At 35.6% G+C, this 24,710-nt stretch overlaps 1 protein-coding gene across 1 annotated transcript in view; it reads left to right on the top strand.

Annotated features, from left to right (window-relative positions):
• LOC136029464 (DNA-directed RNA polymerases I and III subunit RPAC1-like) overlaps nucleotides 1-24,710 on the top strand; it is a 120,995-nt gene that overhangs the window by 63,619 nt on the left and 32,666 nt on the right. The window contains exon 7 of the mRNA XM_065707884.1: nucleotides 18,964-19,131. Coding sequence (XP_065563956.1) covers nucleotides 18,964-19,131 — 168 coding nt within the window. The remainder of the gene's footprint in view (nucleotides 1-18,963; nucleotides 19,132-24,710) is intronic.

Genomic DNA, 24,710 nt, shown 5'->3' with positions numbered 1-24,710 from the left:
TTCCGTGATAAGTTTTTTTTGTGGAAGTAAGGCTCAGCAGAAAAATATCACTCAAAATTAATTAATTCTTAAGGTAAATTAGTAATTAAAAGATATTGGTTGATGTAAAAAAAAGCTCATGTAGCCTATTGGGGCAGTTGAGTATGTGCGTGTAAATCTGTTTGACATTTCAAATAGACCTGGCGCTCGCACATTTTCAAACAGTTCATGGTAACGAACTGTAAGTAAGAAGCGTCCCCGCTTAATAGCGATCGAAACGCTAAAAAGAAATTTTGATACCAATAGATATGTAAAAAGAATTCGATTTTTATGCTGATTTCAAATACCATCAAAGGTTACGAGTCTGAGAAAGTTTGCCTCATTTTCGAAAAAAAGGAAAACACCCCTTAAAAGTCATAAAATCTTAATTAAAATCTCACGATCAGATTCTGCGTATAAGAGAACCCTGTTAAACAGGTTTCAAGCTCCTATCTGCAAGAATGTAGAATTTTTTTTCCCCAGGTGTGATCATATCGACCGAGTGGTACTAGAATGTCGAGAGTGACCTTATTCAAATGGAAAATAAAGTTTCTAGTACCCTTTTAAGTGACCAAAACATTGAAGGGCAACTGGGCCCCTTCTCACCCCCGTTTTTACCCCAAAATTATCTGATAAAATTTTGAGATTGCCATTTTGTTCAGAATAGTTGAAAGATTAATTTATTATATCTTAAAGTGTAAAGTACCCCCCACAGTCCGTAGCCCAACAGGCCTGTAAGTTAAGAAGTTCGCCCATTGTTTACCGAAATTAATATGCAAATTTTTGTTTAATTTTCCATGTACAGTGAGCCGAATTCAAACCTGCATTAGTTGAAAAAGCGTTCAGAATTTAAATAATAAAACATTTTTTTTTTACTGAAAGTAAAGACTGACATTAAAACTTAAAACGAACAGAAATGTTCTGTATATGAAGGGGCTGCTCCCTCCTCAAAGCCTAGCTCTAAACGCTAAAGTTTTATTATTTTAAAAAGTTGAGTTAAGACAAAGAGTCAAACTTTGGCGTAAAGAGTGAGGTGTTGCGGGGAGGAAAATCCCTTTCATATACAGAATAATTTCCGATCGTTTTGAGTTTCAACGTCGCTCCTTACTTTCGGCTAGAAAATTTTTTTTTTATTTAATTTGTCCAAAAGATTGAAGTGCCATCTAAGATGGTACTACTGCTAAACCCTGAGCCACCTGTAAATAAAGTTGGTACATTCACGTTTAGTCAAGGCAGCTATGGCAATAAAATACTATTTTGACGTACATTAGGCAAAGAAATACTACAGTTCCACCAACACGCTGAGTGTACAGGCCATGAAAAAATAAAAATTTGTGAATATTGTTCCGCTACGTGTTTTTACTGTATCCAAAGGTGTTTCCTCTACACCTTCATCTTAATGTCTGCTTTTCAGAAAATTGTGCAATGTAGGCATTTTAATGAGTTTAGTAAAACATCTCTTCAATGAGTATATATATTTGTTCAGTTTATTTCCTGGTTGAACGTAATTGCTGAACATGTTTTGAACATAAACGTGCAGAAAGTGTCCAAAACTAAAGATTATAAAATATTTGGTTATACTCAATGTCTTAAGCTTTTCTCGCGATTAATATTTAACTATTCAGAAATCATAAAATCTGATCAAACTCTCTGTATAGGCTTTCCAAAAGTTCATTTTTGTAATTATTTTAACCTCAACACGAGAATCGGAAAATGTTCGTGGCTGATTGAAAGGCTTCTGTTTTTTTTTTCATCGTTGTCACGTGACAACCAATTTTTTTTATTATTTCTGAATTCTAATTCGATATGTCAAAGATTTAATGAAAAGAAACCTCATTTGTCTGGCGAAGCCAGAAGAATTGTCTATCTATCCAAAATAGCTAATTGGACAATTGCATTGACGCACTTGACTACGTCTTTGATATTGGTCTCTCGTATACCACATCAATCTTGTAAGACTATGGACTTAAACAGGATTTTGCTTGGAGACGGGGCACAAAGACCGGAAGGACGTTCCTTTCATGTTCAGTTTTAAAGAAACTTATCATCTTTTTATCTATGCATAGCCCTTTCATATTATATTTGTTGTTACTTATGCCTGAACCACTCTACTGCACCACACTACTGAGTTACCAATGACTACTGCACCAATAACCAGTAAACTTGTATAATTCTATTCCGTAGCAATTCTATTTTTGTCATTTATTATGGATGAACTCTCAAAACCAAGTCGAAGCTCAGGTCACAGTGACCAATTTCATCTATGCCCAAGAAAAAAAATATATAGCACCATAGCTACTGGGCTGTCCCCACTGACGTTGTATTTTGACATAGACCTAGCTTTTTGGGTCTTTTCCCTTTTGTAGAAACGCCTACGTGGATAGTGTCATGATGTAAAATAAGGAAACGATAAAAAATGGGGTTTTTAAGGCCAAACGAGAACACTGAATAAACAAACAAAGCGAATATTTCGAGAGGGCAACCGCCTCTCTTTTTCAGCGCGAAAAGAAATAATATATTCAAGGAAAGCGCCGAAGAAAAAACCATCTAAACAAACACGGAAAGTTAATGTGTAAAACAAAAAACCAATGAAAAAAAACACAAAAAAAAAATTAAAAGATGAATAAAATTCTATAAAAGCCAAAAATGATAAAAATTGAAACCAAATACCTAACAACCATGAATCAAGTCATTCGCCAATATCCGCGATTCGCACAAAATCCAATAAATTATTAACTGCCATCGAAGGATACTAGTGAACAACTGAGAAATAAAAGAAAACATTCATTCACTCAAAACAAAACGGAACTAGCAATTAAATTAGTTGGAGAACTATGTCATCTGATTTCTGATTTTAATACTTGCATTCCTTGCAGACACCCTTTGATTTTTGAATTTTGTGCAAACCGAGGATATTGGCGAATGACTTGCTTTATGGTAGTAAGGTATTTGGTTTCAATTCTTATAGTTTTAGGCTTTTATAGAATTTTATTTATCTTTTAAATTTTTTAGTTTTTTTTTCGCATTGACATTCCGCGTTTGTTTTGTTGGTTTTTTCTTCGGCGCTTTCCTTGAATATATTATTTCGTTTCGCGCTGAAAATGAGAGGCAGTTGCCCTCTCGAAATATTCGCTTTGTTTGTTCATTCAGTGTTCTCGTTTGGCCTTAAAAACTCCTTTTTTGATCGTTTCCTTTTTTTACATTATGGCAGGTCCATGTGGTTTAAGAAATTATCTTAGTATCATGATGTCCACTATTGTTTTCCATCATCTCAAGGACCCTTCGAGCCAGTTTCAGATGGGATTGGACAGATAACGCTCACCCTTCAAAAGAGAGGAGAGAGTCATCAGCTGCAAGTTGTTTTTGATCTTCTTAGCCAGGACTAGCAAGAGAACTGCTTTCTATCGCGTCTATTGTTCCTCAATTGATTTTGTTGCGCTACGACTGACCCTTTATTTTTCCATGGGGACCCTGCCCTCTTTTTGCGTATGATTCTGGCATCCGTTCCTAGCTTCAGTCCATTCACTCTTGGCAGCGTATTCCACAAAAAAACTCCGCTTTCTGTCACGGATTTTTACGGGGCTCACTGAGCCAGTTCTTAGGGTTCTAGAACCTATTTGTGGGCTCCGAGAGCTATATTTGTTGTTCCTACAACTAATTTCAGGGCTCCGAGACCCAAATCGAGCACGAGTTTGATACTCTGGGCTCCGAGAGCCATTATTTGTTCTTTGATCACTATCACTTGAGAGCATTTTAAGACGCGAATGAGGTTTATATTGCCTTCCATATTCATAATCTTCATCAACTAAACTGTCCAACAATCCAATCCCTATTTCACTATCACTGATTATTTAATTTGGTCTGAATCTAAGCTAATACGAACGTCAACTAGTTTTGGTTTTGGTCTATTGAGGTGATTGCACGTGTCTATCTCAGTTTAACTCGAGGCGAAGCTAAGGCGCTCCTTTTGGAGTAGAATTCCGCCTTATGGAGACTATGGATCGGTAGATTCCTTTCCTTTCGGTTTACCATAAATGCTATCCAATGTTGTGCCGGTAAAAACTTGAATGGCTTACATCCATTGGTGACAGAGAGGTGAATTCCTGAAGAAAAGGTAGATCCTAAAACGGTGAACAAGGCAGTTTACCATATTCACTTGCCATCCAAAATATGAAGAACTGTTCAAAAACATTGGCAAAAGAAAGGCTAAGCTTATCACTAAGATCATGTGGATATTTGGCTAAAAGTTCAGTAAAATCAGTAATTTCACCTGTCAACAGAAGAGCAACAGCTAAGTAGCCGACGGTCCTAAGATTAATGTTGCTCATCATATGGCCCGGTCTCGTAAGCCGTTCTGATTTTAGCCTTTCTTGAACGGTTCCGCTAAGGACATCCATCATCAGTGAAATGACCAGCATTAGCTCTCCCATTCCTAAGCCATTAGCCTTTGTATGTTTGGATGCATTGCTATCCTTGAATATAAACATTGCTACCCCAATAGATATGATGATGACAAACATTAGTATCGTAATTTTGCATGATTTCTAACCAAGTAGAATGACGGATATTGGCATACAGGACTTGAAAACCCACCTGCGTTGGGTAATTCGTGTATTTTAGGCTCCGATGCTTGTAGTCATAGCAAGGAGATAAAACATTCCAGATGGTGCATAGTAAACATTCCTGGTCGTATCTTCACAGACTCTCTTTTTGCTATTCTTTCTTGGAATACTCCAAAAAAGAAACAAATTGCAAAAAATCCAAAAGTGTATCCGAAGGCTGCTTGGCCTATGGAATGAGGAAAACTTTTTTTTTTACCATCGGCTTCGTGGTCATTGTTGTAAGTTTTTGCAAAACATATTTTTTTAGAGCAAAAAACGTGACTTTTTTTCAAATTTGGAAGATTAGCACCCCCCTCCCGTTCGAATATATAATTTTCATATTCGTAATCAGCACTATTGATTACCCCAGATTCCATAGTCAAGCCTTCTGCTCTTTACTGATCACCTATTAGTCACACTTTTGGCGAGTCTCTGACTATCCATTCTCGTATCACTCTGAAAAAACAAACTGTTTATCTTGTTCCATTGGTAAAACTTAATGAGAAGGAATCAGACCTTAATTTAAAGAGTGGGGGTTGCCTCATGATCAGGATCCGTAATTTCAAAAAAAAAAAATTATCATTAATTTATTATCGTTTTTAAATAATGTCGGTATATCTGCCCCCCCCCCCCTCCTCGAAAAGCTCCTTCATGGAAAATCATTAAATTTAATACTCCTGTACAATTCCATCCTCGCTGAAAATCCCCCCCCCCAAAAAAAAATTTCCTGCGGATAATTCCACCTGGAAAATTCTTCTTATTTTCATTTGAAAAAAAAAACCTTTTTTAATTCATTTCTAGTCGTTCTTTAAATCATGCTGGAAATTTTTCCCTCGTGGAAAATTTTTTCCGGAAATTCCCCCTCCCAATAGAAAGTTTATCCTACGGAAAACTCTTCCATGGAAAAGTTCTTCCGTGGAAATCCCCCCCCCCCCTGCATGCGGAAAAATCCCTCAGACATTTCCAACCCCGCTGAAAATTTCCCCCGGACAATTCCTCTGGAACATCTTCACATGGAAAATTGAGTTGCCAAAGAGTCTATTGTTATCAAAATTCAATTTTTTAGAATTTTGATTACTATTGGGTCGAGCCACTCATTACTTATTGTTCGCTATTATGGACTGTTGGATTCTTTGTAACATGAACATGAGAGAACTCTCGCCCAAACTGCCTCTGGCCTTTGCGATAAATTTTAACTTTAGAATTTGTTGTTCAACAATAAAAGTCATCCCTGAAAGAGATGGCAGAATCAATAATTTTTGAAGAGGGGCCTGAAATGAAAAAAATAGTTTCTCAGGAAGTGATTTTTATATTTTTAGGGGCAAACTAAAAAAAAAAAATGAAATATATTGCTTGTATCGAGGAATGTTTACTTCACTGTAAAATTATTTTATCATTATTAGAGCAGTCATTCTCCCCTTAGCCTCCATATTAAAAACTTGGCCAATATAAATTATCCCGACTAAAGGCGTGCTAGGGGTTAAATCTAGTCTCCATATTGATCAAATGACAGCTCACAAAAATTTGGAAGAATTTTTCCTTTAAATACTTTTTTGAGACTTGCCCCCCCCCCCACAAAAGACCCATAGACTTTTCACTTGAAACAAAACTCGGTGTGGAGCAATGCCAAACTGAACAACAATCAGTAATACTGTGCATGCGTTCTATATAATAGTCGTTCATTTGACTGTGTGTGTGTATTGAGGTGTAAATGTGACACCATGTGGCAGTATGACCCCTAGTCCTGGGCAGATATTTATATAGCTTTTTGGCAGTTCTAAGCCGATTTATTCCTGGATTTTGGATTAGCTAATTCTGTTGTAAGGCACAAAATGGCAGAATTCGTCATTTTTCTGTGGTACGATATGACACTTGCAGGGTCATATCCAGGATTTTTTTTGTGGGGGGTGGGGTACAAAAAGGATTTTTTAAAGGGGTTTGCAAAGGAACTTTTTGGGGGAGGGTACAAAAAAGCTTTAAAAACGAATCAAACATTTTTTATATTCATTTTTGTTACTGTTTTAGTTGGACAAACACTTCTGGGAAGAGGAGTGAAATCTCTAGCCCCCTTGTATACGGCCTTGGATACTTGTTGGCTATAAATATACTTTGTCAATGATCTTAAACCGACTTAAATTATCACTCATTAAAATTTCGTTCAATATTTCTGACTTGCAGTCCTAAATTGGCAGAAATTGTCACTTTCCTGCTGGACGATCTCTTTTGTTACTCAGTCGCTCTTTACTAGATTACAGCTGTTGGTGCAATTAGAGAAAAGGGAATTAGAACCTATAATGTTCAATTTTATGAGCCCTCTCCCGAGTTCCTTCGGTCATGGCCTTGATATGATCACTTTGGAACAATAAAACAACAATTAAATGAACAAGCACCTATTATCAAATTTCTTGGGAAAATGCCATTTTTCTTGCATGTAGCAACTTCAAGCCTGCGCTATAGAGTTCTTGGGTTTGATGGTGCTGCAATTTCCATAAAGATCCCACCCCTTTAAGAGGCGTTTCTCCCCTTTTTCTTAAGTTATGCAACTTTCTCCAGATTTGTAACTTTGTATCGTTAATATTCAAATTAATGAATTCTACATATTTGAAATCAATGCAAAATTTAGATTGTTTTGATTTATGTATTGTTATCAAAATTCTTTGATTTGTATTGTTATCAAGATTCTCTAGTTCGATACTCTAATTTAGAGTGTCAATTATTATTGACACAGTTTATTCTTGACTTGAAGTTCGTTGCCATTAACTGTTTGCCAAAAAAAGAAAAAAAAAGATTAATAAAAGTGACTTGAAGTTGGCTAAATTTCATGAATCAAAATTTTCTTCCCACGATAAATCGGTAGGTATGAAATCTCTTCTTTAGAAGTCTCGAATTTTGGATTTTATAAAGGATACTAACTTGAATTAGAAGGTTTTATTAGATCACCCGAATTTCTCCTGGAAACTAAAAGTCAGTAGAAACACTCACGAAAGCATTTTCACAATTTTCTAGCTTATGATTGATCAATTTAAAATAATATATGACAGAAGGAAAGTGTTGACGCTTTTCTTGGTTAGAATCAAGTAAAGAGCGAGTGATAGCTGTGAACGAGAGCAAAACCATAGTTAATAATGGTAGTAAGGTCTTGTAAAAGCAGCAGTGGACTAAAATAAATAGAAGACAAAGAAGAATTGCTGTTTTAGATGCCAATCAAAAGATTATTCTACTACCGAACAATTAATTTCATATTCATTTTCTTATTTTTCATCCAGTTCCTTCTGTGTGTTCACTTAAGATATTCGTAATTGTTTACTCTGTAATAGAAATACTCTGTGATGTTCAACCGCAGTAGTATTAATTGTATATATAGATAATGGTTTGTTTATTAATGGTTTTAGTTTCAGATTTTATTTATTTTGATTTTAGATTATTTCAGATTTTATCTGTAGTTTCTTTTATATTTAGTGCCAGAGACGCCTTGTTTTATACAGGCAAAATATCCGTCGATTTTTTTTGTCTTTTCCTTCCGCGTTTGTTTTGTTGGTTTTTTCTTCGGCGCTTTCCTTGAATATATTATTTCGTTTCGCGCTGAAAAAGAGAGGCAGTTGCCCTCTCGAAATATTCGCTTTGTTTGTTTATTCAGTGTTCTCGTTTGGCCTTAAAAACTCCTTTTTTGATCGTTTCCTTTTTTTACATTATGGCAGGTCCATGTGGTTTAAGAAATTATCTTAGTATCATGATGTCCACTATTGTTTTCCATCATCTCAAGGACCCTTCGAGCCAGTTTCAGATGGGATTGGACAGATAACGCTCACCCTTCAAAAGAGAGGAGAGAGTCATCAGCTGCAAGTTGTTTTTGATCTTCTTAGCCAGGACTAGCAAGAGAACTGCTTTCTATCGCGTCTATTGTTCCTCAATTGATTTTGTTGCGCTACGACTGGCCCTTTATTTTTCCATGGGGACCCTGCCCCCTTTTTGCGTATGATTCTGGCATCCGTTCCTAGCTTCAGTCCATTCACTCTTGGCAGCGTATTCCACAAAAAAACTCCGCTTTCTGTCACGGATTTTTACGGGGTTCACTGAGCCAGTTCTTAGGGTTCTAGAACCTATTTGTGGGCTCCGAGAGCTATATTTGTTGTTCCTAGAACTAATTTCAGGGCTCCGAGACCCAAATCGAGCACGAGTTTGAAACTCTGGGCTCCGAGAGCCATTATTTGTTCTTTGATCACTATCACTTGAGAGCATTTTAAGACGCGAATGAGGTTTATATTGCCTTCCATATTCACAATCTTCATCAACTAAACTGTCCAACAATCCAATCCCTATTTCACTATCACTGATTATTTAATTTGGTCTGAATCTAAGCTAATACGAACGTCAACTAGTTTTGGTTTTGGTCTATTGAGGTGATTGCACGTGTCTATCTCAGTTTAACTCGAGGCGAAGCTAAGGCGCTCCTTTTGGAGTAGAATTCCGCCTTATGGAGACTATGGATCGGTAGATTCCTTTCCTTTCGGTTTACCATAAATGCTATCCAATGTTGTGCCGGTAAAAACTTGAATGGCTTACATCCATTGGTGACAGAGAGGTGAATTCCTGAAGAAAAGGTAGATCCTAAAACGGTGAACAAGGCAGTTTACCATATTCACTTGCCATCCAAAATATGAAGAACTGTTCAAAAACATTGGCAAAAGAAAAGCTAAGCTTATCACTAAGATCATGTGGATATTTGGCTAAAAATTCAGTAAAATCAGTAATTTCACCTGTCAACAGAAGAACAACAGCTAAGTAGCCGACGGTCCTAAGACTAATGTTGCTCATCATATGGCCCGGTCTCGTAAGCCGTTCTGATTTTAGCCTTTCTTGAACGGTTCCGCTAAGGACATCCATCATCAGTGAAATGACCAGCATTAGCTCTCCCATTCCTAAGCCATTAGCCTTTGTATGTTTGGATGCATTGCTATCCTTGAATATAAACATTGCTACCCCAATAGATATGATGATGACAAACATTAGTATCGTAATTTTGCATGATTTCTAACCAAGTAGAATGACGGATATTGGCATACAGGACTTGAAAACCCACCTGCGTTGGGTAATTCGTGTATTTTAGGCTCCGATGCTTGTAGTCATAGCAAGGAGATAAAACATTCCAGATGGTGCATAGTAAACATTCCTGGTCGTATCTTCACAGACTCTCTTTTTGCTATTCTTTCTTGGAATACTCCAAAAAGAAACAAATTGCAAAAAATCCAAAAGTGTATCCGAAGGCTGCTTGGCCTATGGAATGAGGAAAACTTTTTTTTTTACCATCGGCTTCGTGGTCATTGTTGTAAGTTTTTGCAAAACATATTTTTTTAGAGCAAAAAACGTGACTTTTTTTCAAATTTGGAAGATTAGCACCCCCCTCCCGTTCGAATATATAATTTTCATATTCGTAATCAGCACTATTGATTACCCCAGGTTCCATAGTCAAGCCTTCTGCTATTTACTGATCACCTATTAGTCACACTTTTGGCGAGTCTCTGACTATCCATTCTCGTAGCACTCTGAAAAAACAAACTGTTTATCTTGTTCCATAGGTAAAACTTAATGAGAAGGAATCAGACCTTAATGTAAAGAGTGGGGGTTGCCTCATGATCTGGATCCGTAGTTTCAATTAATTTTTTTTATCATTAATTTATTATCCTTTTTAAATAATGTCGGTATATCTGCCCCCCTCCTCCTCGAAAAGCTCCTTCATGGAAAATCATTAAATTTAATACTCCTGTACAATTCCATCCTCGCTGAAAATCCCCCCCCCCCGAAAAATTTCCTGCGGATAATTCCACCTGGAAAATTCTTCTTATTTTCATTTGAAAAAAGGACCTTTTTTAATTCATTTCTAGTCGTTCTTTAAGTCTTGCTGGAAATTTTTCCCTCGTGGAAAATTTTTCCCGGAAATTCCCCATCCCAATAGAAAGTTTATCCTACGGAAAACTCTTCCATGGAAAAGCTCTTCCGTGGAAAATCCCCCCCCCCTGCATACGGAAAAATCCCTCAGACATTTCCAACCCCGCTGAAAATTTCCCCTGGACAATTCCTCTGGAACATCTTCACATGGAAAATTGAGTTGCCAAAGAGTCTATTGTTATCAAAATTCAATTTTTTTGAATTTTGATTACTATTGGGCCGAGTCACTCATTACTTATTGTTCGCTATTATGGACTGTTGGAGTCTTTGTAACATGAACATGAGGGAACTCTCGCCCAAACTGCCTCTGGCCTTTGCGATAAATTTTAACTTTAGAATTTGTGGTTCAACAATAAAAGTCATCCCTGAAAGAGATGGCAGAATCAATAATTTTTCAAGAGGGGCCTGAAATGAAAAAAATAGTTTCTCAAGAAGTGATTTTTATATTTTTAGGGGCAAAATAAAAAAAAAGGAAATATATTGCTTGTATCGAAGAATGTTTACTTCACTGTAAAATTATTTTATCATTATTAGAGCAGTCATTCTCCCTTTAGCCTCCATATTAAAAGCTTGGCCAATATAAATTATCCCAACTAAAGGCGCGCTAGGGGTTAAATCTAGTCTCCATATTGATCAAAATGACAGCTCAAAAAAATTTGGAAGAATTTTTCCTTTAAATACTTTTTTAAGACTTGCCCCCCCCCCCACAAAAGACCCATAGACTTTTCACTTGAAACAAAACTCGGTGTGGAGCAATGCCAAACTGAACAACAATCAGTAATACTGTGCATGCGTTCTATATAATAGTCGTTCATTTGACTGTGTGTGTCTATTGAGGTGTAAATGTGACACCATGTGGCAGTATGACCCCTAGTCCTGGGCGGATATTATGTAGCTTTTTGGCAGTTCTAAGCCGATTTATTCCTGGATTTTGTATTAGCTAATTCTGTTGTAAGGCACAAAATGGCAGAATTCGTCATTTTTCTGTGGTACGATATGACACTTGCAGGGTCATATCCAGGATTTTTTTGTGGGGGGTGGGGTACAAAAATGATTTTTTAAAGGGGTTTGCAAAGGAACTTTTGGGGGGAGGGTACAAAAAAGCTTTAAAAACTAATCAAACATTTTTTTATATTCATTTTTGTTACTGTTTTAGTCGGACAAACACTTCTGGGAAGAGGAGTGAAACCTCTAGCCCTCCCCCCCTGTATACGGCCTTGGATACTTGTTGGCTATAAATATACTTTGTCAATGATCTTAAACCGACTTAAATTATCACTCATTAAAATTTCGTCCAATATTTCTAACTTGCAGTCCTAAATTGGCAGAAATTGTCATTTTCCTGCTGGACAATCTCTTTTGTTACTCAGTCGCTCTTTACTAGATTACAGCTGTTAGTGCAATTAGGAAAAGCGCACTAGAACCTATAATGTTCAATTTTATGAGCCCTGTCCCGAGTTCCTTCGGTCATGGCCTTGATATGATCACTTTGGAACAATAAAACAACAATTCAATGAACAAGCACCTATTATCAAATTTCTTGGGAAAATGCCATTTTTCTTGCATGTAGCAACTTCAAGCCTGCGCTATAGAGCTCTTGGGTTTGATGGTGCTGCAATTTCCATAAAGATCCCACCCCTTTAAGAGGCGTTTCTCCCCTTTTTCTTAAGTTATGCAACTTTCTCCAGATTTTTAACTTTGTATCGTTAACATTCAAATTAATGAATTCTACATATTTGAAATCAATACAAAATTTAGATTGTTTTGATTTATGTATTGTTATCAAAATTCTTTGATTTGTATTGTTATCAAGATTCTCTAGTTCGATACTCTAATTTAGAGTGTCAATTATTATTGACACAGTTTATTCTTGACTTGAAGTTCGTTGCCATGAACTGTTTGCCAAAAAAAGAAAAAAAAAAGATTAATAAAAGTGACTTGAAGTTGGCTAAATTTCATGAATCAAAATTTTCTTCCCACGATAAATCGGTAGGTATGAAATCTCTTCTTTAGAAGTCTCGAATTTTGGATTTTATAAAGGATACTAACTTGAATTAGAAGGTTTTATTAGATCACCCGAATTTCTCCTGGAAACTAAAAGTCAGTAGAAACACTCACGAAAGCATTTTCAGAATTTTCTAGCTTATGATTGATCAATTTAAAATAATATATGACAGAAGGAAAGTGTTGACGCTTTTCTTGGTTAGAATCAAGTAAAGAGCGAGTGATAACTGTGAACGAGAGCAAAACCATAGTTAATAATGGTAGTAAGGTCTTGTAAAAGCAGCAGTGGACTAAAATAAATAGAAGACAAAGAAGAATTGCTGTTTTAGATGCCAATCAAAAGATTATTCTACTACCGAACAATTAATTTCATATTCATTTTCTTATTTTTCATCCAGTTCCTTCTGTGTGTTCACTTAAGATATTCGTAATTGTTTACTCTGTAATAGAAATACCCTGTGATGTTCAACCGCAGTAGTATTAATTGTATATATAGATAATGGTTTGTTTATTAATGGTTTTAGTTTTAGATTTTATTTATTTGATTTTAGATTATTTCAGATTTTATCTGTAGTTTCTTTTATATTTAGTGCCAAAGATGCCTTGTTTTATACAGGCAAAATATCCGTCGTTTTTTTGTCTTTTCCTTCTACTAGCTGCAGTCCCGTTTGTTTTGTTCTTCCACTTTGAGAATTTTTTTTCTCTCTTCGTTTTAGCGATAACTGTAATTTCTTTGAAGGTATCATTGTTACAAATGTAAATGAAATTATTCACAGAAACATTTTAGCATGATGTTGTGACGTGAAAACACGTAACTTACGCCCTTTCCCCCCAAATGCATCAAATGCGATCAAAATTTAGAGATAGCCATTTGGTTCAAATAGTCTAAAAGTCAAATAGATATGTTTCTGGGGTTGAGAAACTCCCACCCCTGCCCCTGGGGCAAGGGTTCTAAGTTGTGCAAGTTGCCCATTGTTAACATATAAGGTCTCTTATGGAAGGGGTGCATTATTCGAAGTAATTTGCCTCTTATGGAAATCAAGCTAATGCCTCTGTAATTACCGCATTCACTTTAATTATATTTTTTTAAGGGATTTGGTCAAACTTTTCCTAATTTCAACCAGGCTCACCATTAAATGGAGGCTTTGTGAAAGTTAGGACCCATCTTGGTTACTACTTCATTGCCTACACTCGGTGAGGCTCTCCTATCAGAAAAAAGTAGATGATCTGCACTAGCAATCTCCAGTCTATTACCTCCTAGTCGTTAAATATTCACAGTAAACATCATTTTACTATGAGAAGGCAACATAATATAAATAATATAGCTAGGGAGCAATTATTCAGCAAAAATAAAACAACTAAAACAAACAAAATTGAGATTTGTTTTTACTATGTTATAATCTCCCTGAGCGGTCGTACTCCTTAAGGGCACCTTGTAACGCTGTTTGCAGTCACTGTTCTGGTTAGGTAAATCTGTGAAAGGTTTACCGTGGCGTCACTATGAGTCAATACAAGCAAGGACTCCCCTCTAAGGACAGGGATAGGACAAGGAGTTTAAGGGATGAGCAACATGATTTCTGCCTAAACCGTTCTTGCTGCGACCTGATATTTAGCTTACGTGTTCTATTGGAGGAATCAAGCGAATGGCAAGTGCAGATTATATCAGTGTTTATAGACTTCTTGAAAGCATTTGACTCTGTGCACTAAGAGGCAATGTGGAAAATTCTTCTAGCGTATGGAATGCCTCTGAAAATTGTGAATATGATTAAATCCCTGTATGCTGCACAGGCTCGTCCAATCCAGATGAGAAATGGGCTGTCAGAGTGGTTCCCTGTCGAGTCCCGGTGTACGTCAAGGATGTTTACTATCTCCAATATTATTCGCAATACTTATTGATTTTGTTCTTCGAGTTTGCCACTTTAGAGAAGGCATACAACTAAGCCCCGAGCGTCAAATGCACGAATGCGATTTTTTGACGACATTGTTCTCATGACTCCCTGCCAAGAGGACATTCAGCATAAGCTGAATGAATTAGCAGCAAAAGCAGCCCATATGGGCCTGAAGATTAACATTAATAAAACGAAATGTATGTCACGCACAGTTGTGATGACAGTTGCAGCTGGGATTCGATACGAAGTCACTGATATTGAAGAGGTCAGAGAATTTAAGTACCTTGGTAGTACAATTACCCAAGATGGGAATTGTGACAGAAAAGTCTTGCTACGCATAGCGTATGCAGGTGGAGCATTTTCTCAGCTGATGAATATTTGGAGATGCAGATACTACTCTCAGAAGTTGAAATTGCGATTGTTTAGGAGTAATGTACTCTCTGTACTTCTGTATGGATGTGAGTCCTGGAGCCTTTTAAAGAATGCTGAGAAAAGACTACTTGGCTTCGAGAATAATTGCCTGTGTAGAATCCTTGCGGTAAATTGGATCGATAGAGTAAAGAATGCCCAGATTAGGGCTGATACCGAACAACCATTGGTGACCGACGAGATCACAATGAGAAGATGGAAGTATTTGGGGTATATGACCCGTATGAGCGAAGGACGCCTCCCACACGATTTATGGTGTTGGACCTCACCCGGCATTCGAAGGTGTGGAAGACAACGCAGTACACTTGGAGGATCCCTGGAGAAAGAGACAACGAGTCTCCGAAACACTTTGAATGAACTTTGTTCTTTGGCACAAGATCAGTGAAGCTGGTGGTCAACCGTCGATGCGCCCCCAGGTGTAGGAGGATTTAAGAGGAAAGAGCTTGTAACAGAGTGAGAACCACCTAACTATATCACAGCGCTGATCCTCGTCAAAGGTTTTTTTCTAACAGATTGCATTTTACCTCAGTGCTATCAAGATGTCTTTGTAAATAATGTGCAGATGAAAGCATTAGCTTCCAATTGGGTCCTTAACCATCACTGCAATTTTCTAGTCGCCTGCTAACCCTGGGAAAGAGAGAGGGGAAAATACACATATCGTTGTTTTTCAATGCTATTTAAGCTAAAATGTGGTTCCTTTAATTTTTAAAATGGAGGACTGAAAATTCCTAGCAATGAGTTTTTGGACATTGAAATTTCAACGGTACGCTTTTTATTTCTACCTGTCTTCATTTATGAGAGTTTTCAAGCTCCTTTTCGGAATTTCCACAAAATAACTGTTCGTAACAGCTATTCCTTTATATTTTTTTCTACATATTTCCTGTATATTCCATTAATTTTCCCTTTACTTTAACTTGGATGAAGTATTACAATAAACTATATATCAACTTTGGACAACATGGCTGACTATTATAATATTTACTATTCCTGAGTCGGTTTTAAATGGCGACTCTTTCACATTTGAAAGTTTATTTGAAGACGCGTTTTTGATTTCCAGTTATAATGGGCAGAGGTTTGTACTTTACTAGGTGTGTCCTACCGCACAGGTCCTGATTTGATTAATCACCTAGGATGATTATTAGTGAGTTGGATGAACATCCAAATCCTAAAGGTACTGAAGGTATTGATCAACTCGCTAATTTCATTATAAGTCCCTAGGTAGTTCTGGGCTTTTTTTCTTCTTTTTTATAGTATTTTTTTTATACCAATAATTAGATTTTGTTTTGGTTTTTGTATGATATATCTCCTTCAGCCTGAGAAGTGAAGTTAGGTTAGTCGTAATAAAGTATACCTAAGTCTGATAAAAATGTAATGCTTTGGAAAAAATTTGAGTTATATATTTGCACATTAGGGGGGGGGGGGGGCATAAAGTCCAGCGGGTCTGCATGCAAAATTTGATAACTACAATTATTCTGATATTATGAAGTAAGAGTTATTTTCTGACTTCCCACTGTCCAAATAATTTACCCCCACCCCCTTAATAAGTAAATATATAGCCCAAATTTTATATTTCCTATCTATTCTGTCACTTCTCTTTGTCTTTTCTCGCACTAAGTTGAAAGAAACTATTGAAAGAAACTGGTTTAAAGTGCGTTGATGCATGAACAACTTGAACTGTGGGGGATTTATCATAAAAGTACCTTCATTTTTAATAATCTATGCCCCAGAAACTTATTTTCAGAAGGGGAGAGGATGAAAAAAAGCTGCTAAAAGAGCCAATTTCAAGAAAAATTAAATATTAAGATATCTTATAAAATTTTAATATTTTAGCGCTTTGGATCTGAAGAACCCCGCTTGTTCACCTACCTTATGAGGAATAACAACTATCACGGGCTTAAATGAACTATTAACATGTCGATTGATACTTTTCATACCATCTATAAACAAGGGGATTCAAAACATAAAGAATTCGCCTAAGAGTTTAAGACTGGGGGATTTTTGTTCCAGTGATTAATATTATTAGTTAAGAAAAAAATTTAAGAAAAGAATCCTTTGTAAAACTTTTAGAAGTGGTGGCTATAAAATATGATTTGTCAGATAAAACAGAAAGATATGTTTTTTAATGCCCCCAAGATCAATAGTTTCCCGGAGTTTCTCTAAAAATATAGTCATAGGTTTATCAGAAAGCTCTTAGTCTGAAAGTACTTTTATCTCTGCGGTGAAAGAAAATTGCCTCTCCTTTTTAAGCTGGAGAGAATTATGTTCTTTTTCTATATCCTATTCTGTGTGTGACTGATTTATTGACAGATAAAATAATATGGATTCTTTAGGGTTTCTTTTTGTTTGCAAATGCTTACTGTTAGGTGAAAAGATATGTCTTGAGGCAATTTCAATGCACTGGAACTTTTAGCGACAAAAGAATATCTATGTACACATATAAATCAAAACCTTAGCGCCGATCAACTCACCCTCTTAACTGATTTGCCAAAAAATTGCCATCTGCTGGACCTTGGAATACAACCCAATGCCCATTTAACGATCTTTGGAAAAGGAGGGGGAAATCATTAATTTTCATCAAGACAAAGAAACATTTCGTATTATTAATAAAATGTTGTTTTTACACTCATTTTTGGTGGATTGAGAACCCACAAAGATCGTCTAGCTCTCCTCTTGACGGTGTTCCCGCGCTTTGTCGAACACTGGTAGAAATTGCAACAACCATTAGGAATCGAGGTGGAGAATCGGTTGTCATATCGATAAGATTTAGATTCTTTCAGTATGTAGTCGAATGTCGATCAATGATCCCTTTGGGATCTCACTCATTGAAAGTGTGTACTGGGCACGCAGATTGGTAGCTTATCTTCAAGTTAATTTAAAGGGTTATGGAATAGTAAAGTGTAACCCTAATGAAACAGGCTCAAAAGTCCTAGGATTTCGATGACTTCATTTTTTAGTTTTGATTCAGAATTGACTAAATGTTACTTATAAGTTGTTCACTGTGTAATCACGATATTATAACCCCCCTATTCGATCTAGAAGCGAATGCTCAGTCTGAAGAAGATTTTTGAGGTAACCTTAATTTGATTCCAAATTTTTCATTTCGTTTTAATTATAAATGGAAAAGCAGTGGACTCTAAAAATTCTACACTAGGAGGATATAGTCTAATTTGCATGATACTCACTCCAAATAGTTTTGAGGCTGATAATTTGGTCTCCAAAGATCCCTTTAAGACAATATCAAGACAGGTATGAAGTTACAATGATTGACGCCCCCAATTTTTTCTTTCTTTAGTATTGCTTTGACTTTGTTTTCATCAAAGGTCAGATGTTACTTAAAGCCCTAGTAACTTTATTCGATCAACAACTTGAAAAGCCAGAAAAGGTGGACTGAAATTAATGCTGCCGTTCAGGAGCGATGAGCTTAGTGCAGTATACCTGTCCATATGAATAGACATCTTTTGTATTAGGTTCCTCACGAATGCTAGTAAGCAAGTGACTTGCTTTGCTAGAGATGACTAAAGTATTTCACTAGCAAGGGCAGTCCGTCTACCGATCTGGAAACCCTGCTTGTAATTTTTTTTTTATCATAAAAAGAATCAGAATTGTCCCCAAAAGAATAACTTGCGACACACCACAGTTAATCTTCAGGCTATCACAAAATTCACCGTGGTCCTTAGTTTTTCTAATGCTTATTAGCAAAAGCCTAAGTAGTTGATGATATATTGATTGACGATAAAGACTATTGGTATCAAAATTATCAGTGCGTTTTTCTTGTCAGATATGTGGATGTTTACCCTTATGAATATTTTCAATTCTAGCAACCGCGTTCTATCAGTTTATGCCCTGCATCAATTTAGAATTTGTCCCCAAAAGAATAACTTGCGACACACCACAGTTAATCTTCAGGCTATCACAAAATTCACCGTGGCCCTTAGTTTTTCTAATGCTTATTAGCAAAAGCCTAAGTAGTTGATGATATATTGATTGACGATAAAGACTATTGGTATCAAAGTTATCAGTGTGTTTTTCTTGTCAGATGTGTGGATGTTTACCCTTATTAATATTTTCAATTCTAGCAACCGCGTTCTATCAGTTTATGCCCTGCATCAATTTAGTGGAAACTGCTGGAGGTACCAAAGAAAAGAAGAAATACGTTAAAAAATTAATTTTGACTGATGAAAAGGCCGAAATATTCAAAAATTCTTTCAATGATGGAGTGATACAGGTTGAGGCATCAAAAAAAGGTGAGGTTTCCGCCAATTGGAATTTTAATGCGTAAAAAAAAACGTAACGAAGAAAGTAATTAGTCCCTTTTCCGCCACCGACTGAAAAGTAGGCATATAGCATTTTGTTTAAAATGGTGGTGTGCAAGGATTCTCAGTATGTTTGATTGGAGGCAGAAAGGAGATGTTTTACAACAAAGACTAAAATTACTTTCCTCGTTAAATCTATTCATTCTAAAGTCTCAGAGTTGCTACATACCCTTGCCGTATGCTGTTTTGTAGCCAAGAAAATTTAACCCTTTTCTCATTATTGAAGCCGCTACATACCCGTGCCATGTGCTGATTTTGTAACCATGAAAATTTCACCCTTTCCTGATTTTTGATGCTGCTGAATACCTGTGCCATATGCTGGTGTTGTAACCATGAAAATTTCACCCTTTGCTCATTTTTAAGCTTCTACGTACCTATGCCTTATGCTGGTTTTGTAACCATGAAAATTTCACCGTTTCCTCATTTTTAAGCTACTACATACCTGTGCCTTATGCTGGTTTTGTAAACATGAAAATTTCACCCTTTCCTCATTTTTAAGCTACTACATACCTGTGCCATATGCTGGTTTTGTAACCATGAAAATTTCAACCTTCCCACATTTTTAAGCTGCTACATACCTATGCCATATGATATTTTGTAACCATAAAATTTCCACGTTTGCCTCATTTTTGAAGCTGCTACATACTTGTGCCATATGCTGTTTTGTAACCATAAAAATTTCACCTTTTCCTCATTTTTAAGCTGCTACGTACCTATGCCATATGATATTTTGTAACTGTAAAAATTCCATGTTAACCTCATTTTTGAAACTGCTACATACCTGTGTCATATGCTGTTTTGTAATCCTAAAAATTACACCCTTTCCTCATTTTTAAGCTGCTACATACCCGTGCCATATGCTGTTTTGTAACCATGAAAATTTCACCCTTTCCTCATTGATGAAGTTGCTACATACCTGTGCCATATGCTGTTTTGTAACCATAAAAATTTCACGCATTGCCATTTTTGATGGTTAAAATACCCAAAATTGAATTTTATACCAGTGCCATACACTGTTTTGTAACCATAGAAATTCATCTTTCCTCGTTGTAACCATAGAAATTTACCCTTTTCTCATTTTTGACTGTTAAAATATCTAAAATTGAATTAAATACCTGTGCCATATGCTGTTTTGTAACCATGAAAATTTCACCCTTTCCTCATTGATGAAGTTGCTACATACCTGTGCCATATGCTGTTTTGTAACCATAAAAATTTCACGCTTCGCCATTTTTGATAGTTAAAATACCCAAAATTGAATTTTATACCAGTGCCATACACTGTTTTGTAACCATAGAAATTTCATCTTTCCTCGTTGTAACCATAGAAATTTACCCTTTTCTCATTTTTGACTGTTAAAATATCTAAAATTGAATTAAATACCTGTGCCATATGCTGTTTTGTAACCATGAAAATTTCACCCTTTCCTCATTGATGAAGTTGCTGCATACCTGTGCTATATGCTGTTTTGTAACCATGAAAATTTCCCTTTCCTCATTTTTGATGAAGTACCCAAAATTGCTACATACCTGTTTTGCCATATGCTGTTTTGTAACCATAAAATTTCACCTTTTCCATTTTTGACTAGTTAAAATACCCAAAATTGAATTTTATACCTGTGCCATATGCTGTTTTGTAACCATAGAAATTTCATCTTTCCTCGTTGTAACCATAGAAATTTACCCTTTTCTGATTTTTGACTGTCAAAATATCTAAAATTGAATTAATACCTGTGCCATATGCTGTTTTGTAACCACAGAAATTTCACCTTTCCTCATTTATACCATAAAATTGAATTTACCTTTGCCATATTTTTTGCTTAAAATACCAAAATTGAAATTATACCTTTGCCATATGCTGTTTTGTAACCATATAAATTTCACCTTTTCTGTTTTTGACGTTTAAAATACAAAATTGAATTGCATACCTGTGCCATATGCTATTTTGTAACCACAGAAATTTCATCTTTCCTCGTTGTAACCATAGAAATTTACCCTTTTCTCATTTTTGACTTTCAAAATATCTAAAATTGAATTAAATACCTGTGCCATATGCTGTTTTGTAACCACAGAAATTTCACCTTTCCTCATTGTAACCATAGAAATTTTACCCTTTCCTTATTTTTGCGGCTTAAAATACCCAAAATTGAAATATATACCTTTGCCATATGCTGTTTTGTAACCATATAAATTTCACACTTTTCTTGTTTTTGACGTTTAAAATACACAAAATTGAATTGCATACCTGTGCCATATGCTATTTTGTAACCACAGAAATTTCACCTTTCCTCATTGTAACCATAGGAATTTCACCCTTTCCTCATTTTTGACGCTTAAAATACTCACATTGAATTACATAGCTGTGCAATATGCTGTTTGGTAACCATATAAATTTCACCCTTTCTTTGTTTTTGACGTTTATAATACCAAAAATTGAATTACATACCTGTGCCATATGTTGTTTTGTAACCATAAATTTCGCCTTTTCCTCATTTTTGACGGTTAAATGTACCCAAAATTGAATTACATACCTGTGTCATATACTGTTTTCCAATCATATAAATTTCGCCCCTTGTTTTTGACGTTTAAAATACCCAAAATTGAATTACATTCCTTTGCCTTATGCTGTTTTGTAACCTTAGAAATTGCACTCTTTTCTCATTTTTGACGGTTAAAATACCCAAAATTGAATTACATACCTGTGCAATATGCTGTTTGGTAACCATATAAATTTCACCCTTTCTATGTTTTTGACGTTTATAATACCAAAAATTGAATTACATACCTGTGCCATATGCTGTTTTGTAACCATAGAAATCTCACCCTTTTCTTGTTTTTGACGTTTAAAATACACAAAATTGAATTACACATTTGTGCCATATACTGTTTTGTAACCATAGAAATTTCAACTTTCCTCATTGTAACCATAGAGATTTTACCCTTTCCTTATTTTTGACGCTTAAAATACCCAAAATTTAATTACATACTTGTGCCATAATCTGTTTTGTAACCATATAAATTTCACCCTTTCCTTCTTTTTGACGTTTAAAATACCCTAAATTGAATTCCATACTTGTGCCATATGCTATTTTGTAACCATAAATTCCGCCCTTTCCTCATTTTTGACGGTTAAAAGTACCAAAAATTGAATTACATACCTGTGCCATATGCTGTTTTGTAACCATACAAATATCACCCTCTCCTCTTTTTGACGGTTAAAATACCCGAACTTGAATTACATACCTGTGTCATATGCTGTTTTGTAACCATACAAATATCATCCTCTCATCTTTTTGACGGTTAAAATACCCGAACTTGAATTACATACCTGTGCCATATGCTGTTTTGTAACGATACAAATATCACCCTCTCCTCTTTTTGACGGTTAAAATACCCGAACTTGAATTACATACCTGTGTCATATGCTGTTTTGTAACCATATAAATTTCGCTCTTTCCTTGTTTTTGACGTTTAAAATACCCAAAATTGAATTACATACATGTGCCTTATGCTGTTTTTTAACCTTAGAAATTTCACCCTTTCCTCATTTTTACGGTTAAAATACCAAAAATTGAATTACATACCTGTGCCATGTGCTATTTTTCAACCACATAAATTTCACCCTTTCGTCTTTTTTGACGGTTAAAAGTACCAAAAATTGAATTACATACCTGTGCCATATGCTATTTTGTAACCTTAGAAATTTCGCCCTCTCCTCATTGTACCCATAGAAGTTTCACCCTTTCCTCATATTTGACGCTTAAAATACCCCAAATTGTATTACATACCTGTGCCATATACTATTGTGTAATCATATAAATTTCACCCTTTCCTCGTTTTTGACGTTTAAAATATACAAAATTGAATTACATACCTGTGCCATATGTTGTTTTGTAACCATAAATTCCGCCCTTTCCTCATTTTTGACGGTTAAATGTACCCAAAATTGAATTACATACCTGTGCCATATACTGTTTTCCAATCATATAAATCTCACCCCTTGTTTTTAACGTTGGAAATACCCAAAATTGAATTAAATTCTTTTGCCTTATGCTGTTCTGTAACCTTAGAAATTTCGCCCTTTCCTCATTTTTAACGTTTAAAAGTACCAAAAATTGAATTTCTCTCCAAAGTTTGGCTCTGTCTCTTTTGAAGTTTCTAGATATTTATGATTTAATTGAAATATAAAGATATAGAAGTATTTTAAGCAACAGTTGAAAATACATAATTGAATATTACTTAAAACAAAATGTAAGAGTGGAGATAGGGCGGAGAACGGGAATATTGATGAACAAGATGCTTCAATTCCACTCGGTATGTGTATCATGAAAAACAAAAGCAACTGTAGAAATAAGTAAAGAACATAGAAAAATTTATTTTGAGCGATGAAGAGGCTGAACTATTCCTGAATCAATTTTAAATTATCAAGTCATAACATCAAATAAAGGCTGATTGGTCAAAGAAAAGTGATCTGTTTTCAAATGAAATTATTTTCAGACGGCTCAGCTATCCTAATTAAACCATTCTTTCTATTTAATCCCCCCCCTCTCTCTCCCTAAAAAAATGTGTTCTTTCTCATTTCTGTGGCTGATGTCAGCAGCATAAATTGGAAAAAAAATTATATGCTGCCGAAAATATAGTCAATAATTAGTTAATTATAGAGTCAAAATGTAGTCGGTATATATAATATAGTTTGCTCTAAAATTTTCTGTTAGTTTTATTTAATACTAGATGTAAACCGAAGAAATCCAGTGAGTTTTGTCCTTTTAATATGGTTATTTTTTACTTCTACTGCTATTATTAACAACTCAATACAGCACCAAGCTACCTGAAGCCAACACGACTATGCACGCTCTTATTTCTCTTTATTGTTCTAAAAATATATTTTTTAAATTAAATTTTTTTCGAACCGGTAATTAAGTAAGCTGGACATCTACTCCTAAATCATAGTTTATGAAAAATATAGGTTTACAATAATCCTTATAAGGCTAAATAGCCTACGACGATAAGATACATCTCTATAACTTGCAACATTACGCTAACGCTTAAAGCGAAAGAACAGAAAAATAAAAAATAAACACTTTATAAGAATATCTCCGGATCTCGCTATATTTCAGTATCATATACAGTTGATTTTATCCTTGCTTACCTTCTTTCAACCAAATGCCTCAAGTGTATTTTGGGCCATCTTAATAAGTGGGATCACACAGAGCTGTGTAAGAAGACAAAAAGTAGCTAATTTATTGTCCAGTGCTTGATGATAATTGTGTTGCGAGAGCAACACTTTGGTTTTGTCGTGTTTTTTCTTTGTTCCTAACACCCCGATTTCAGCTTATTCCTAGCAAGTGGTAAGTGGTAAGGGTCTAACCTCTGCGGTTTTTACGGAAAGTGTGGACCTTAGGCTGGATTGATGAATATGACTTTACATTTTGGAAAGCTTCGTAGAACTCTTGCCTGGGGCCAAAAAGGATGGTTTTTGCTTGTGTTTCTACCCATTTCTGTTCGTGATTC

This window comes from Artemia franciscana, chromosome 7 (genome assembly GCF_032884065.1).
Source record: "Artemia franciscana chromosome 7, ASM3288406v1, whole genome shotgun sequence".
Classification (NCBI taxonomy): domain Eukaryota; kingdom Metazoa; phylum Arthropoda; class Branchiopoda; order Anostraca; family Artemiidae; genus Artemia; species Artemia franciscana.
This window is presented reverse-complemented; position numbering and strand designations above follow the sequence as displayed.